The following is a 17,760-nucleotide window of genomic DNA, read 5'->3' on the forward strand; positions in this document are numbered from 1 at the left end:
AGGAACACCTGACCAGAGGACCAATCAAGGGACAGGATAATTTCAAATCTCTGTGGAGGGAAGGCTTTGTCTGTGTTCCTTGTTTGCTTTGTGTGCTCTCTTTGAATCTAAGAGAAGCCAGACATGTCTCCAAGTTCTCCTGGAGTATTTCCTACTATCCAGTATAGTGAGTATTAGTTAAAAAGGCAGATTAGTCTTTTGAGTTGCTTTCTATATTTGCAATTGTGTGTTTGCTGGAAGAATATCTTTATTTCTGTTGCTGTTACTTTGCTTTTACTGAGAAAGAAAGGGGGAGGGGGAAATCTCTCCAGGTTTATAGGTTAGACTCTGTGTATTGTTCCATCCTGGTATTACAGAAAGAGTGCACTTTTTTTTCTTTCTTTAATAAAATCTTTTCTTTTTAGAACTTGATAGATTTCTTCCCTTGTTTGGATTTTCAGGGGAAGGGGAGGGGGAAAAGTGAATCCCTCTTTGGTTGATTCAAGGAATTTGAATCAGGTATCTCTCCTAAGCACTAGGAGAGGGGAGAAGGGAAATGGTTTGTTTCCCTTTGTGTTGAGATTCAGGTTTGAATCTGTGTTCCCTAGGGAAAGTTTTGGGGGAACAGGGAGTGTGTCAGACACTTAAAAAATGACTGGTGGCAGCAAGAACCAGATCTAAACTAGGATTTTAGTTTAGAGAAGTCCATGCAGGTCCCCATCTTGTGAACGCTAAAGTTCAAAGTGGGGAATAAACCTATGACATGCCCACATCTCGAATACTGTGTACAGATGTGATCTTATCACCTCAAAAAAGATATACTGGCACTAGAAAAGGTTCAGAAAAGGGCAACTAAAATGATTAGGGGTTTGGAGAGGGTCCCATATGAAGAGAGATTAAAGAGGCTAGGACTCTTCAGCTTGGAAAAGAGGAGACTAAGGGGGGATATGATAGAGGTATATAAAATCATGAGTGATGTTGAGAAAGTGGATAAGGAAAAGTTATTTATTTATTCCCATAATACAAGAACTAGGGGTCACCAAATAAAATTAATAGGCAGCAGGTTTAAAACAAATAAAAGGAAGTTCTTCTTCACACAGCGCACAGTCAACATGTGGAACTCCTTACCTGAGAGGTTGTGAAGGCTAGGACTATAAAAGTGTTTAAAAGAGAACTGGATAAATTCATGGTGGTTAAGTCCATAAATGGCTATTAGCCAGGATGGGTAAGGAATGGTGTCCCTGGCCTCTGTTTGTCAGAGGATGGAGATGGATGGCAGGAGAGAGATCACTTGATCATTGCCTGTTAGGTTCACTCCCTCTGGGGTACCTGGCATTGGCCACTGTCGGTAGACAGATACTGGGCTAGATGGACCTTTGGTCTGACCCGGTACAGCCATTATTATGTTCAATCTATACATTTCCTTTGGAAAGAGACCCCATATCAACAGAATACACTGGATGGATGGAAAACCCCTGCTGAAAATTTCTGAGCCACTGCCGTTGTTGTAGGTGCTGTTGTAGCTACTGTCAATAGATGTTTTAGCGGTGTTTGTGTGTTCTCACAGTGTGCTGCTCTGGCTCTGGCCAGGTAGCCAGTACAGCAGACTTTGGTCAAAATTCCCAACAAATCCATCAAGACTCTGGAATGTGTTTACGTGACTCCTAAGTGCTTAGGGTTGCTTCTGTTTTTCCAATAATGGGAAAGTTTATATATCAGAGAGTGAACCTGCCAACAGGGATGTTTTGTAACATCCTTTTTCTGCTCACAGCCTGACTTTGCTTTATAGTAGACAGGCCTGACTTCTGTTCAGGGCTTAGGCCTTATGTCTCAGGCTCTCTCTACTACAGCTACTAATGTTGCAATCAGGTTGTTCTACGATTTGGTTCTCAGTGGCTCTACTTTGGAATAGCGCACATGTAGCAGTAGGTAAGAAAGGAGGAAAGGGGTGATTAAGCTCTCTAGAGTCATTAGGGGGCAAAGGAATGGAAAGATGTAGTGGTGTTGTCCAGTGGATAGCAGCCAAAGTGGAAGGGCAAGAAAGAAGGTGTTATGTTGCCAAATGACCACCTGAGGGAAGTGGAAAGGAAGGTGAAGTTGAATAACGGTGTATAAATGGTGGGAAATGGGTCCCGAAGAGAAAAGGACATCTGCAATATGTAATGAACTGTGGATAGTAGCAGATGTTGTGGAGTGAGAAATGGGCTGTTATACTAAATAATGGCCAGCAGGTGACATGAGTCAAGCACTGGAAAGATGCACCTATGAGAAGAAGAAGAATCCACTAGAGGACAGCAAAGAAACAGGCTGCCATGCTGGGAAATCAACACTAGATGGCAGCAGAGGAGAGGAACTGAAGGGGGTGTTAGAAATACTGACTAGTGACCAATAGATTTTTGTAGCCAAAAGAATAATACTAGAAAAAGGGCCACGAGGTGGCAGCATATATTGAATATTAATAACCGGGTAGGGCAAGTAGATTATAAGAGGCATCTCCCAAGAATGGAAGCTGGTGTTTGTTCATGATCTAAAATATATTCCACATGGACTCATTAGACTTAATAAAAGATACAATTATACAAGTCACATTATACATGTCCCAGTGGGCATTGTTAGCTAAAAAGCTTTGGTGACAAACAAATCAATGAAGTGGGAGAAAGGTTGAAGTGTGACCGTACTAAAAACCGTGAAGACTGAATACAAATATGAGGCAGCATTTGCACTTTGTGAATCAAAGGGGAAGCTCATTGCTCAAATGTAGATCAAATGCACCTGCTCATCCCTTCAGGTAACTGCAGGGGTCTTCACTGAGAGAACCCAGTTTCTGCAGAAAGAGGAGAGACAAGAACCTCACCTGAGGATCCTGAATCCTGGTGGCCGAACCCTGAGAAATAAGAGTTCATTGCTTCAAGCTTGGGCTGTGCTGTGGTTACAGGTGAGCACCATCTTCCTGACTGCATTTCTATACCACTGCCAAACAGAGGCATGAATGTGTTTTGTGAATATTAGAGGGACAAGATGGGTGAGATAATATCTTTTACTGGACCAACTTTTGAGCAACACATAGCTCTTCTTCAGGTGAATATTAGCAGTTTTAGCCTCACCTTCCCTCAGCAGTGCCAGTCAGAGTTTATAGCACCATTTCACAGAGATGGAGGCTGAGATCCATGTCCTGTACAGGTCCTCAGGTGGGGAACTGACCCACCAACACAAATGGAGATGCCTTGAATTATATCAGCTGGGGATCAGGCTCAGTGTCCCCCAATAGGGTGGGGAGTGGTGAAGGAGTCTTACTAGCTCGGATCAAACATGCCAGATTGTTTCTAGACTCTGAGTTCAGGGACAACATCTTCCACCCCCACCCCACGTGAATTATCATTCCACAAATATTATGTAGTGCAGAGGGTCACTCCCCAGTTTGGGTTGCACATCAGCCTGGTTTTGTCCCATCCTAAGATCCACCCCCCAAAGAGATGTATTTTATTACAGCTACAGTTAACATCAGGAAAAAGAAAAGGCATTGCCAGTCCCTGGCCCACATCATCATCACCACCATAAGAACTAAGGGAGAATTTACTCCACTTCAGAATTTATTGCATAAACTGATGTCTTGTGAGGGGGTGAAAATTATTCCTTCTCCTACAAGGCACTAAAATGCTGAATATGCCAGGAGATATAGTTATATTAATTTCCATTAATTGTAACCAGAGATCAGTGCCTAAGGACACTAGACTGGGTTGGAAATCTCAATCCAACATTTTAGTCGATGTATTTATTAATTTTTACTCCTAAGTCATGGCATGATTCTGGCAATTGCCAGAAGTGAAAAACAGCATTTAAGCATCATTGTTAATCTCCTGTATGTCACTGGAAGGAATATGACACTAGATAAAGAAATGGTTTGATCTGTCATATGAGTACTCGGTTACCAGAGAAATAGTTTCTTTTTTAGTCATTGTTCTGACATGGCAGAGGGAGATCTACCTGGACACCAATGTTCTGTGCTCGGGCTGAGACTCCTGGCACTTAGCTGTGAAATCTACATTTAGCCTTAAAATTTCAGCCTGTAACCAGGAGAGGAAGGGGAGTTTCTGAATATTTATGGAATTAAATCATGAACTTTTAACTATGTTTTTCCAATTCAATTGCCCAGTTTGTTTTATTGTTCCGAGACTAAACCCATGGAAGACAGAGACTGGAGAAATCAAACAGATGGCATGGAATTCATCCTCCTAGGATTCGGGGATCTCCCTGAACTGAAAATTCTTCTCTTCCTGATGTTCCTAGTGATCTACATTGCAACCGCGACTGGGAACATTCTCATCACTGCACTAGTTGTGACTGATCAGCACCTTCACACCCCCATGTACTTCTTCCTAGGGAACTTGTCCTGCTTGGAGACCTGCTACGCCTCAGCCATCCTGCCCCAGATGCTGGCCAATCTTCTTACTGGGGACAAAACCATCTCAGCCAGTGGCTGCATCATACAAATGTATTTCTTTTGGTTCTCTGGTATGTACAGAATGCTATCTCCTAGAAGTAATGTCTTATGATCGGTATTTAGTGATATGTAAACCCCTGCACTATTCAACTCTTATGAATACCAGGTTTAGTCTCCAATTGGCTGCTGGGTCCTGGTTAAATGGTTGTTTGGCTGGTACCATCTTTGTCTCATTCCTATCACAGTTAACATTCTGTGGCCCAAATGAAATTGACCATTTCTATTGTGATGTCATCCCATTCATGGAACTCTCCTGCAGTGACACACACTGGTTAGTATTGTTCCATTTCATCCTGTCCTGTGTATTCACCCTGCCTCCATTCCTACTAACCCTGACATCCTACGTGTGTATCATTGCCAGCATCCTAAGTATCCCTTCCACTGCTGGGAGACAAAAGGCCTTTTCCACCTGCTCCTCCCATCTCATTGTGGTGACAATTTACTATGGAACCCTAATGATTGTCTATATGCTTCCAAATCACAATACATTAAGCCTCCTGAACAAAGTGCTCTCTCTTTCCTACACAGTCATGACTCCTCTGGTAAATCCCCTCATCTACAGCCTGAGAAACAGAGAAGTCAAAGAAGCCTTGAGAAAAGAGGTCTGTAAATATGCGTATTTCACAAAAACGAGCTGAGTCTTAGCCGGAAGTTTTCAAGCTGCCTGGGTGATTTAGGCAATCAGCCCCCACTGATATTAAGTTGAAAACTCCCATTGGAAATCTCAGCGCTAATACGAAAAATATTGAGATGATATGTATGGAGTTACTGAGACAGAATGTTTATATTTCTGTGCGGTGTCCATGTAACACAACATATAGGAAAGGGCGGTTGCGGACAGCTTTGTCACTCTCTCATGTTCAGCACACATGCACCCAGTATGATGGTATTTTTCTGCATGGCCTTGGCTAAATGTTCACCCTATAGGATGAACTTGTACAGTGTCTGAAAATGCACACAGCTGACATAGTGTAAGGCACAAAAACCACTAATTATCCAAGTAAATCCCCTGTTCATTGTTTCTCTATGTTTATAGGCGCCGACTTCCCCGCTTTACCATGGGTGCTCGCCCCCCCCCCCCCGACCACACCCCCACTCCACCCCTTTCATGAGGTCCCAGCTGGAACTCAGGACAGTGTTGTCCATCTAACTGAAAAGACCAGGGAGGGAAGTGGCCATAACCACATTCCCATCATGGAGTTTTTAACTGGGCACCAGGCAGAGTGAAGACAATTTTAACCAATATTTTATTTCTGTAAGAAAACAATTTTTGATCAAAATTAATGGTTGGACAATAAAAATATGCACGTAAGCTTGGGAAATCTGCCACCCCTGAAATGGCGCTTATTGCCTTCACTGCTCTCACACAGGCCAGATGCAAATAGCCAGGCCCAAGCAGAAAAATACCATCATACCATCTGGACACTTCACCAGGAACAGCTTCATAACTCTTACCTGGTCTACACCCGGCTGTGACCAGCTCTAGCAAAGCACCAGCACCAGGCTCACTGGGCCCATGGAGGTTGGGCAAACAAAGAGTTAGACTCACAAGCCAGGGCCACTGGGACTGTCCAGAACCAGCTGGGAGTTAGCCAGGGCACACATAGAACTGAGGACATTATTGGGGTTCAGGTCTGTCAAACAGTCACCAAGGAGGGACTTGCCCTGTGGCCCTGCAGGGCATCAGCTGCTCTGCTCCTGCCAATGGCACAGAGCAGTTTAAAGGAAGGGGAACTGTTACAAGTGGCAGTTCTCAGTACACGGTGTCTAGTCAGTCCTAAGTGCCTTAGACAGCTCCACTGCACTCAGTGCCCTCTCCTCGGGGTGTGAGGCAACCTATGGTGAGAGGAAGTGTCACCTACCAACGGGAAGAATTCCTGTGATGCCAAAATGGCAGTGCTGGCTCAGTCACTGGGAGCATGTCAGGGCTTGGCCAGAGGCAAGGGAGCTGGGCACTGGTGAGAACAGAAGGACTTCAGCATTGCATGAAGGATTTTCCAAGGGCCTTAATGGAGTTAAGTGCCCAACTCCCATTTCACAGGGATTTGGGTGCATAACTCCATTAGGCACCTGTGAGAATCTCAGTCTTGAGAGCCACTGGTAGTTTCAATCTGTGCATTTCTGTTGGAAACAGAAATGCACTGGACTGATACAATACCCCTGCTAAACATGCAGCTGTATCTGTATCTCACCCAACTCCAGCCAACCATGAGAAAAGAGAAGGAAACTGAACAAGACTGCAGGGGACTGCAAAAACTAGTGAGACAGTGAAAGCCAGCAAGGGGGAAAACAAGAGTTTCGTGTCCCTGAAGCTGGTGTGTTTTGGGAAAGCTGAGGGAGCCACAGAATCATAGAATATCAGGGTTGGAAGGGACCTCAGGAGGTCATCTAGTCCAACCCCCTGCTCAAAGCGGGGCCAATCCCCAACGAAATCAACCCAGCCAGGGCTTTGTCAAGCGTGACCTTAAAAAACTCTAAGGAAGAAGATTCCACCACTTTCCTAGCAACATATTCCAGTACTTCACTACCCTCCTAGAGAAATAATGTTTCCTAATATCCAACCTAGACCTCCCCCATTGCAACTAGGTACCATTACTCCTTGTTCTGTCATCTGGTACCACTGAGAAAAGTCTAGCTCCATCTTCTTTGGAACCCCCTTTCAGGTAGTTGAAAGCAGTTATCAAATCCCCCCTCATTCTTCTCTTCTGCAGGCTAAATAATCCCAGTTCCCTCAGTCTCTCCTCATAAGTCATGTGCTCCAGCCCCCTAATCATTCTTGTTGCCCTCCACTGTACTCTTTCCAATTTTTCCACATCCTTCTTGTAGTGTGGGGCCCAAAACTGGACATAGTACTCCAGATGAGGCCCCACCAATGTCAAATAGAGGGGAATGATCACGTCCCTCGATCTGCTGGTAATGCCCCTACTTATACAGCCCAAAATGCGGTTAGCCTTCTCAGCAACAAGGGCATACTGTAACTCCTAGGTCCTTTTCTGCAGAACTGCTGCTTAGCCAGTCGGTCCCTAGTCTGTAACAGTGAATGGGATTCTTCCATCCTAAGTGCAAGACTCTGCACTTGTCCTTGCTGAACCTCATCAGATTTCTTTTGGCCCAATCCTCCAATTTGTCTAGGTCATTCTGGACCCTATCCCTACCCTCCAGCATACCTATCTCTCCCTTCATCTTAGTGTCATCTGTGAACTTGCTGAGGGTACAATTCATCCCATCATCCAGATCATTAATAAAGATGTTGAACAAAACCAGACCCAGGACTGACCACTGGGGCACTGTGCTTGACCCCTGTTTCTTGTTTGTTAGATAATAAAGTCTTGTAATCAAATTTAGACAATCTAATACAAATAAAACACAGTGGATGACATTTTGGTTGCTACAGATCATTTCTTATGCCCCTAAAGACACAGTGTAGAATCCAGGCAGAGCTCAGGTCAGTGTTATTCATCTAAGTGGAGGGCCAGGGAAGGAAGTTGCCATAACCATGTTCCCATCATGGAGTTTTTTAGACACGGAGTGAAGACCATTTTTTGACCAATTTTTATTTTCAGAAAAAAGCCATTTTTGACCAAAATTTATGTTTGGACAATAAAAATACTAAGTCCTGGTGCAGCATAGGTGCCGACATAAGCCTGGGAAATCAGCCACCCCTGAAATTGTGCTTAATGCCATCCTCACCGTATCCCCCTGCAAATCAGCTACCACCATTGTTCTCACACAGACCAGATGCAAACAACCAGGCCTCAGCAGTGATCTCTGGATACTTCACCAGGAGCAGCTTCATACTTCTTACCTGGGCTAAGCTTAATTGTGTCCAGCTCTGGCAAAGCACCAGGACCAGGCTCACCGGGCCCTTGGAGGCAGGGAGGTTGGGCACACAAAGAGGTAGACTCACAAGCCAAGGCCACTGGGACTGTCTAGACTCAGCTGGGGGTTGCCAGGGCATCCGTAGAACTGAGGCCATTCCTGGGGTCGGGTCTGTCAAATGGTCAGCGAAGAGGGACTTGGCCTGTGGCATTTAGGGCACAGAGCAGTTCAAAGGAACGGGCCTGTTACAATGAGTGTCCCCAAAACTGACTGCAACAAGTGCTCATCCCGAGAGAGCTAGCTCTCAGGGCACCGTGTCCAGCAAGCCCCAGGTGCCATAGACATCTCTGCTCCTCACAGGGTCCCCTCCTCAGAGAATGAGGCAACCTATGTTGAGAGGAAGTGGCTACCACCTACCAATGGGCAGAACTCCTGTGGTGCCAAAATGGCAGTGCTGGCTCAGTCACTGAGAGCACTTCAGGGCTTGGCCAGAGGCAGGGGAACTGGGCACCAGTGAGAACAACAGATTTTCAGCACTGAAGAAAGGATTTTCCAAGGAACCTAATGGAGTTGGGTTCCCAAATCCCTTTGAAATGACAGTTGAATACTTAACTCCCTTATCAAGGGTAGCCGTGTTAGTCTGTATTCACAAAAACAATGAGTCTTCAGAATGCCACCTGACTACTCACTTTTTATCTCCCTTGGATGCCTCTGAGAATCTCAGCCTGGAAAGCCACTGAGATTCTGTTATGGTAGGTTCAATCTATGTATTTCCACTGGAAACAGATGCCACAGCAACAGAAATGCACTGGACTGATGGGAAACCCCTGCTAAACCTTTGAGAGCTTCTACGGTTGTATGTGCTGTTGTAGCCATTAATGTTTCATTCAAACTGTTCTACGATTTGGTTCTCCCTGGCTCTAATTTGGAAGAGTGCACACCTAGCAGTAGGTCAGAAATGAGGAAACACGTGATTATGCTCTCTAGGGTCACTAGCGGGCAGAGGAATAGAAAAGGTGCAGCCGTGCTGACCAATGGCCAATGGATAACAATCAAAGTGGAAGGGCAAGAAAGGAGAAGTTTTGTTGCCAAATGACCATCAGAGGGAAGTAGAAAGGGAGGTGACGCTGTACAATGGAATATAAGTGGTGAGGAATGGGCCCTGAAGAGAAAAAGGACCTCTACGTATGTAATGATAGAAGCAGATGTTGAGGAGTGAGAAATGGGCTATTATAGAGGCAGTCCTCGGACTTAAGACACAATTGTTTCCTGAAAATCGCGTCTTAAGTCGAAAAGTCCTAACTCGGAACTGATTTTTTCATACATACAATTTTATGAAGGGGGGATCGTTGTAAAGTTGAAACCAGCATTGTAAAGTTGATTTTATATTAAAATTTATAAACATCATACGTGCCCTTCGTCTTAACTCAAACGTCATAAAGTCGAGGACTGTCTGTACTAAATAATGGTCAGCACGTGACAAGAGTCAAGAACTGGAAAGAGGCAGATTATAGCAAGAATAATCCACTACTAGAGGCGAGCAGAGTAAATGGGAGTCATGCTGGGAAATGACCACTAGATTGCAACAGAGTAGAAGAAATGAACGGGGGTGAGGGGGATTTGCAGAAATATTGACTAAAGACCAATAGATTTTAAAAAAGAACAGGAGTACTTGTGGCACCTTAGAGACTAACACATTTATTTGAGCATAATCTTTTGTGAGATACAGACGACTTCTTCAGATGCATAGAATGGAACATATAGTGAGGAGATATATATACACATACAGAGAGCATGAAAAGGTGGCAGTTGTCTTACCAACTCTGAGAGGCCAATTAAGTAAGAGAAAAAGACTTTTGAAGTGATAATCAAAATAGCCCAGTACAAACAGTTTGATAAGAAGTGTGAGAATACTTACATGGGGAGATAGGCTTGAATAGAAACTGAGAATGGCTGTGCCATTACAAACATTGAAACTAAGTTGATTGCATCTAATTTCTTGTTGGAGTCTGTTTGAAGCTTCAAAAACAGACTCCAAGGAGAAACTGCTGTACTCGAATTGCAAATTTGCTTTTTCTCAAATAAATAAGGTGCCACAAGTACTCCTGTTCTTTTTGCGGATACAGACTAACACGGCTGCTACTCTGAAACCTGCCAATAGAATTTAGTAGCCAACACAATAATGGGCAAGTTATAGTGTCAAATGGCCACTTGGTGGAAGCATGTTGTAAGAGTGAGACATGAATAGATATTTACAGAAGTATACACTAGATGGCAGCACATATGTAATATTAAAAACAGTGTGGTGGGAGTACTTTATAACATCACCTTGGACAGGCATCTCCCAAAAATATAAGCTGGTGTTTGTTCATCATCAAAATATTTTCCATATAGGATCATTAGACTTAAAAAAAGTTGCAATTATACAAGTCACACTGTACAAGTCCCGCTGGGCATTGTTAGCCACAAAGCTTTGGAGACACAAAATGAACCAAGTGGGAGAAAGGTTGAAGTGGGACCGTATTAAAAAGTGTGAAGACTGAATACAAATATAAGGGAGCATTTACACTTTGTAAATCGAAGGGGAAGCTCATTTTCCAAACGTAGATCAAATGTACCTGCTCATTCCTCAAGGTAACTGCGGGTCTCTTCATTGAGAAAATCCAGTTTCTGCAGAAAGAGGAGAGACAAGATTCAGCTGAGGATCCCGAGTCCTGGTGGCCAGGCCCTGAGAAGTAAGAGCTCATCACTTCAAGCTTGGGCTGTGCTGTGGTTACAGGTGAGCACCATCTTCCTGACTGTATTTCTATACCACCACCAAAAAGAGGCATGAATGTGCTTTGTGAATATTAGATGGACAAGGTGGGTGAGGTAATATCCTTTATTGGACCAGCTTCTGTTGGTGAACGAGAGAAGCTTTTGAGCAAGACAGAGCTCTTCTTCAGGTGAATATTAGCAATTTTATCCTCACCTTCCCACCGCAGTGCCAGTCAGCATTCATAGCACCATTTCACAGAGATGGAGCTTGAGATCCATGTCTTGTGACAAGTCCTCAGTTGGGGATATGTGCCACTTTCACAAATGGAGCTACCTTGACTTATATCAGCTCGGGATCTGGCTCAGTGTGTGCCCCAATGGGGTGGGAAGTGGTGCTAGAGTCTTACTAGCCCGGATCACAGATGCCAGATTCAGGGCCAGTCCACAACATTTTGGCTCCTGAGGCAGGGAGCTCAAATGACGCTCCCATGCCCCCTCACTTGGGCCAAAACTTTGAAAGGTCTCAGTTCTGCCTTCTTCCTGTTCTGCTCCTCTCATGGTACTGCTCTGCTACCGGCCCCAATAAAGGAGAACTAACAACTTAAAATGCCTTGCTCAAAAATTTTAAGTAATACTTTACTATGAAGACAAGAAAAGTTACATTTCCTGTTCAGACATTTGAAAGTTAACACTGGCATTTTTATCTGTTTGAATAATCAAAGTTTTGCTTTCCGTGCTTTCTTGGTTGCAAAGATGTGAATTGCTTCCTACTGATAATCCACAGTCTGGGCCAGTTCATGCTCTGTTGAGATGGTTGTAAGGCTGACCAGCCTTTCCTGTGTCATTCTGGAGCATAGATGTGTTTTTATTAGCTTCAGCTTGGAGAAGCTGTGTTCTCCACTGGTAACTGTTACAGGAAGTGATAGAAGTATGCACAGAGCAACAAAAGCATTTGGAAAGAGGGTAGTCCTCTTATCTGTGCACATATATTCCAGAACAGCTTTTGGAGTTGATCCTGCTGAAATGTATCTTGAAAGGGCTTTCAGTTCATCACCTAAATCACTTGCATCAATATCGTGCATGTCATCATGTGTCAACACTGTCTCTAGTGCCCTGCATTGCTGGTGTAGGTCTTCTTCAGGTATAGTGAGGAGTTTTGGACTATCATACAACATCCCAAATATACTGCTGTGTTCCTTGAGCTGCATGAAAAATTCTTCAACTGACTGTATTGCACAATTGAGCACCTGGTTAAAGAATTCAACTTTGAATTGTTGTTTGGGATCTCTTATGGGATTATCCCATGCCTTGTAATCAAAAACTCTTCTTCTTCGGTGACTCCTGTATTCATGAATGGGTGGGAAAATAGCTTCAGTGTAAAGCTCCTCTGCCAACTTCTGTGCATTCTTCAGAACGTTTTGAAATCCCTCATCAGACTGGTAAGGCTGTAGGTATGACTTTGCTTTGTCCAGTTGTTCCATTGCTCCAGATCTATCAAGGTCAACACCTTGGAGTCTCTTACTTACAACATTTATTTCAAACAGTATGTCATGCCACAACACTAAGCCACGCAGAAATTTCAAGTTATGTATGTTTCTGGTGATTCCATTTCCCTCTGCCACTGTTCTCCCATGAACAGTTCCTTTCATAGCACTACCCTCCATAATGGCAACTATGGCATCATTTATCTTCCCTATTTGGTGTTTGATAGGCTTTATCACCTCCGCTTGACTTTCCCATCGTGTGGCACTCAGTGATTTCAGTGTGAGAGAGGATGTTCCCAGATGTTACTTCAAAATTTGCCATCGATGAGCTGATGCAGCAAAAAATACATAGATGCTCTGAATTACATTAAAACATTCAGCAGCCTCACTAGAAGCTAATGCTGCATCGCTGACCACCAAGTTCAATAAATGAGAACTGCATGGGACAAAATAAGCTCGAGAGTTTAACTCTAGGATCCGTGTCTGCACTCCTCTGTTCTTTCCTCTCATGTTGGCGCCATTATCGTAGCCCTGTCCTCTCATGTCAGCTATCGAGATTCCTGTATCTTACAGCTTTTTAAGAAGCACATTTGTCATACCAGCTCCTGTAGTATCATCAATGTCAATAAATTCTAGAAAATGCTGTCTGACGGTCACTATTGCAGGGACATTTTCACTAGGTTCTGTTGTTGTTACAAAATGCACCATTCAAGTCATTTGTTCTGTATGGCTGTTAGGTGTGCAGTCCAGAATAACAGAGTAATATCTTGCTGACTTCAGATCTGCCACAATCTTCTGTTTGACTTTTGTTGCCAGTAACTATATGTTCTCATTTTGAACTGTTTTTCCAAGGTAGTGGTGTGTGTACATTTCTTGGGTGGTGACTCTTCTTAGATGCTCCTGGAGTACAGCATCAAACTCAGCAGTCAGCTCCACAATTTGAAGGAAGTTTCCATTGTTTGGCACATACAGCTGATCTGAAGTGCCACACAGTGCTAGGTTTTGGGTAGCAAGCATTCTCACAATGGCAATGAGCCTTTTCAGAACATTTTGCCAGTAAAGAGAATCTGATGCAATCTTCTCTTGATGCTGATCATCTATGGTGACCTTTAACAGTAGTCTCATCTCAAGCTCTTTCCATCTATGGTGATTTGCTGCCTTCTCATGGCATGGCAGATTTTTAGCCAGATTTTTCCAGTCCTTTGTTCCTATAGAACCCAATGTGGCTGGAACATTAGACTGGAAGAGTTTGCAACAAAAAGAGTATGCAGCATTCTTGGATTTTGAGTAAATAAGACATAGCCTCTCCACTTTGTCACCACTGAAGATTTCACACCAGTAATGTGTTGGATGGAAACCTCTATTTTCATTGTCTTTGGGGAACATGAAGTTTTTCACTTGCTGTGGCCCATGCAGTACAAGGAAGTCCCTAAGGCTACTGCTCAAGTGGGTCCACAGTTCTAGATCATCTAGACTTAAGGAACTAAACTCAGCAGCTGCTGTTTCTTGCGCCTCCACCACACTCTTCTCTGATCTACACTTTTCTTCAGGAATGTTCATATTTACATCCTTTTGAGATGGAGATATGGATGCTGCAGTAGCTGCCAGGTCACCTGCACTCTGACTAACTGGAAGATTAGGCATCTCCTCACCACTCACATCCTCACTGGGGCCGGAAGGCTCCCCATGAACATTTGTGTCTTAGGTAGAAAAGCTTCCTTTGCTTTCTGTTTCTGAATGCTGCCCCAGAGGGACGTTTTCTTCTTTCACTCATGACTGCTGTTTGTGCCAGCTAGAGTGGCTCTCCACACTCAGTTGAAGGGGACAAATAAGCAGGCTGGTAGCAAGTCCTGAGTGAGGGAAGAGATCAGTGTCTCAAGGGCCTAACTGGCTCCTACTACTTCAGTTGGCTGCCGGTTCTCCTCAAGTGGGTTCAGGGAAGCAGCAGGAAACAAGAAGCTTCCTGAGAAGCTGGTGTTAATCAGTCCAGGCTCCTGGGGGTGCTAGAGAGGTACATAAGGGGCTCCTCCTCCTCTCTCTCTCCCTGAAGCTCCTGCTGCTTTCTGTTATTCCCTTTCACCTTTTCTCCTGCCTACCTGTTATGTCTCTTGTGCCCTTCTTCGTCCAGCACAGCTCTCCACCATCTCTGTGCATCTAGGGCAGAGAGAATACATATGCACCAGCAGCAGACACAATTTTCTAAACTCTGGGTCCTAGTGGCACCCCACTCCCCCGCCGCCCCCCACACACATACAGTCTGGCACCTAAGGTGGCCACCTCAGTTCATCTCATGGTAAGGCCAGTCCTGGCCAGATTGTTTCTAGACTCTGAGTTCAGGGACAGCATATTTTTCCCCCCGCTCCTCTGTGCCATTCTTGTTCCTGTATTTTCCTCCCACAATCATTATGCAGTGTGGAGGGTCATTCCCCAGTTAGGGTTGCACAAGAACCTGGTTCTTCCCCTTCCTAAGATCCATCCTCCAAAGAGATGTATTTTATTACTGCTACATAGTCAACATCAGGCAACAGAAAAGGCATTGTTAGTCTATGACAATGTCACCATCACAACGACAGGAACTAAGGGAGAATTTACTCCACTTCAGAATTTATGGCATAAACTGATCTCTTGTGAGGGGGTGAAAATTATTCCTTCTCCTACAGTGCAATGAAATGCTGAATATACCAGGATATATGGTTAGATTAATTTCCATTAGTTCTAACAAAAGATCATGCCTAAGGATACTAAACTGCACTGGAAATCTCAGCGCAAATATTAGTTGATATATTTATTAATTTTGACTTCTAAGTCATGGCATGATTCTGGTCTTTGCCAGAAGTGAAATATTGTATTTAAGCATAATTGTAAAGCTCCAGTAAGTTACTAGATAGGATATGACAGTAGATAGAGAGGTGGTCTGATCTGTCATATCAGTACTCGGCTACCAGAGAAATTGACTATTTTATTAGTCATTGCTCTGATATGGCAGAATGAGGTCTTCATGGATACCAATGATCTGTCCTTGGACAGAAACACCTGGCACTTAGCTCTGAAGTCTACATTTAGTCTTAAACTTTCAGCCTGTAACCAGGACAGGGAGGGGAGTTTCTGAATATATTCACAAGATTTGATTAACTTTTAACTCTGTGTTCTTCCAGTTCCATTGCACAGTTTGTTTTCTTGTTCCTTGACTCAACCCATGGAAGACAGAGTATGGAGAAATCAAACAGTTGTCACAGAATTCAACTTCCTGGGATTTGGGGATCTCCCTGACCTGCAAATTCTACTCTTTGTGATGTTTCTAGTGATCTACATCGCAACCGTGAGTGGGAACATCATCATCATTGCACTAGTTGTGGCTGATCAGCACCTTCACACCCCCATGTACTTCTTCTTGGGGAACTTGTCCGGCTTGGAGACCTGCTACTCCTCAACCATTCTTCCCCAGATGCTGGCCAATCTCCTGACTGGGGATAAAACCATCTCATTCAGTGGCTGCTTCACACAACTCTATTTCTTTTGTGCTCTGGCGGCTACAGAATGCTATCTCCTAGCAGCGATGTCTTATGATCGGTATTTAGCGATATGTAAACCCCTGCACTATTCAGCTCTTATGAAGACCAGATTTTGCCTCCAGCTGGCTGCTGGGTCATGGTTGAATGGTTATTTGGCTACTGCCATATTTGTATTATTCATGTCTCATTTAATATTCTGTGGCCCGAATGAAATTGACCATTTCTATTGTGATCTCATCCCATTGATAAAACTTTCCTGCAGTGACACCCACCTGGTCATATTGTTAGATTTCGTACTGGCCTGTGTATTCACCCTGCCTCCATTCCTACTAACACTGACATCCTATGTGTGTATCCTCACCACCATCCTGAGAATCCCTTCCACCACTGGGAGGCAAAAGACATTTTCCACCTGCTCCTCTCACCTCATTGTAGTGACGATTTACTATGGAACCCTAATGATTGTCTACATGCTACCGAAACGCGACACATTAAGCTTCCTCAACAAAGTGCTCTCTGTTTGCTACACAGTCCTGACTCCCCTGGTAAACCCCCTCATCTACAGCCTGAGAAACAGAGAGGTTAAGGAAGCCTTGTGCAAAGCAGTAAGTAAATTTGTGGCTTTCACAAAAACATGCAGAGATTCCTAGATAATAAATTTGCTTAAATCACTCAGGCAGCTGTAAAAACCTCAGGCTATCAGCCCCTCATTGAAATTCAATTGAAATCCCCCATTGAAAATCTTACCACTAATGTGAAATAAATGGAAATGATCTGCATGGAGTTAGGCCTGCTCTACACAAGGCTGTTATTTCAGAATTAGCCCAGTTAATTAAAAAAAAAAGAAAAAGATTCCATTCCCATGACCAAACTGGCCTTTTCAATTTAAAGGGCTCTTTAATGCAGTTTCTGTACTCCACCTCGGCAAGTGGAGTAGCATTTTAACCCACAATTACAATCTTGATTTAAGGTATTGTGGATGCAATTATTGGCCTCCGGGAGCTATCCCAGAATGCTCCCTTGTGACTGCTCTGGACAACACTCTCAACTCCGATGCACTAGCCAGGTGGGCAGGAAAAGCCCTGGGAACTTTTGAATTTCATTTCCTGTTTGGTCACCGTTAGCATATGTGACCATTAGTACAGTCCACCATCACAGGCAACCTGCAGAGTTCACCATCACAGGAGATGACGCAGTCCCGGATTCGCAGACGAGCTCCAGCATGGTCCGAACGGGAGGTTCTGGATCTCATCACATGTGGGGGAGATGAGTCTGTTACGGCAGAACTACGTTCCAAAAAAAAGAACGTAAATATGTACGCTTAAGTCTCCAGGGCCATGATGGAAAGAGGCTACTCCGGGGACACAGAGCAGTGTCGTACAAAAATCAAGGAGCTCAGGCAAGCGTACCTAAAAGCCAAGGAGGCAAACGGCGCTCTGGGTCACAGCCCCATACGTTCTGCTTTTACCGTGAGCTGCATGCAATTATGGGGGGAGACACCACCACTACTCCATCACTGTCCATGGACACCTGCAAGGGGGAAGTTGCACACTTGAGGAGGAAGAGTCATTGGAGGAGGAAGAGGAGGAGGAGGAGGACAGTAAACAGATTGCGAGTGGGGAATCCATTTCCACCCCTAGCCAGGAACTATGCTTAATGCTGGAGCCAATAGCCTCCCCCCCACTCCCAATGGGGGCTCCCGGACCAT

The 17,760-nt window shown here is 44.2% G+C and overlaps 1 protein-coding gene across 1 annotated transcript; it reads left to right on the forward strand.

The window, feature by feature from the left end:
• The first annotated feature begins 11,049 nt into the window (after positions 1 to 11,049).
• On the forward strand, positions 11,050 to 16,702 carry LOC120383648 (olfactory receptor 6N1-like). The gene is made up of 2 exons (XM_039501817.1): positions 11,050 to 11,078; positions 15,696 to 16,702. Exon 2 carries the CDS (start codon positions 15,737 to 15,739, stop codon positions 16,700 to 16,702), a length of 966 nt encoding a protein of 321 aa, XP_039357751.1. The 5' UTR covers positions 11,050 to 11,078; positions 15,696 to 15,736.
• Positions 16,703 to 17,760: the final 1,058 nt, after the last annotated feature.

This window comes from Mauremys reevesii, linkage group 15 (genome assembly GCF_016161935.1).
Source record: "Mauremys reevesii isolate NIE-2019 linkage group 15, ASM1616193v1, whole genome shotgun sequence".
In the NCBI taxonomy this organism is placed as follows: domain Eukaryota; kingdom Metazoa; phylum Chordata; order Testudines; family Geoemydidae; genus Mauremys; species Mauremys reevesii.

Coding starts and splice junctions, on each gene's coding strand:
- LOC120383648 (XM_039501817.1), top strand. CDS start 15,737: ATGGAAGACAGAGTATGGAGAAATCAAACAGTTGTCACAGAATTCAAC.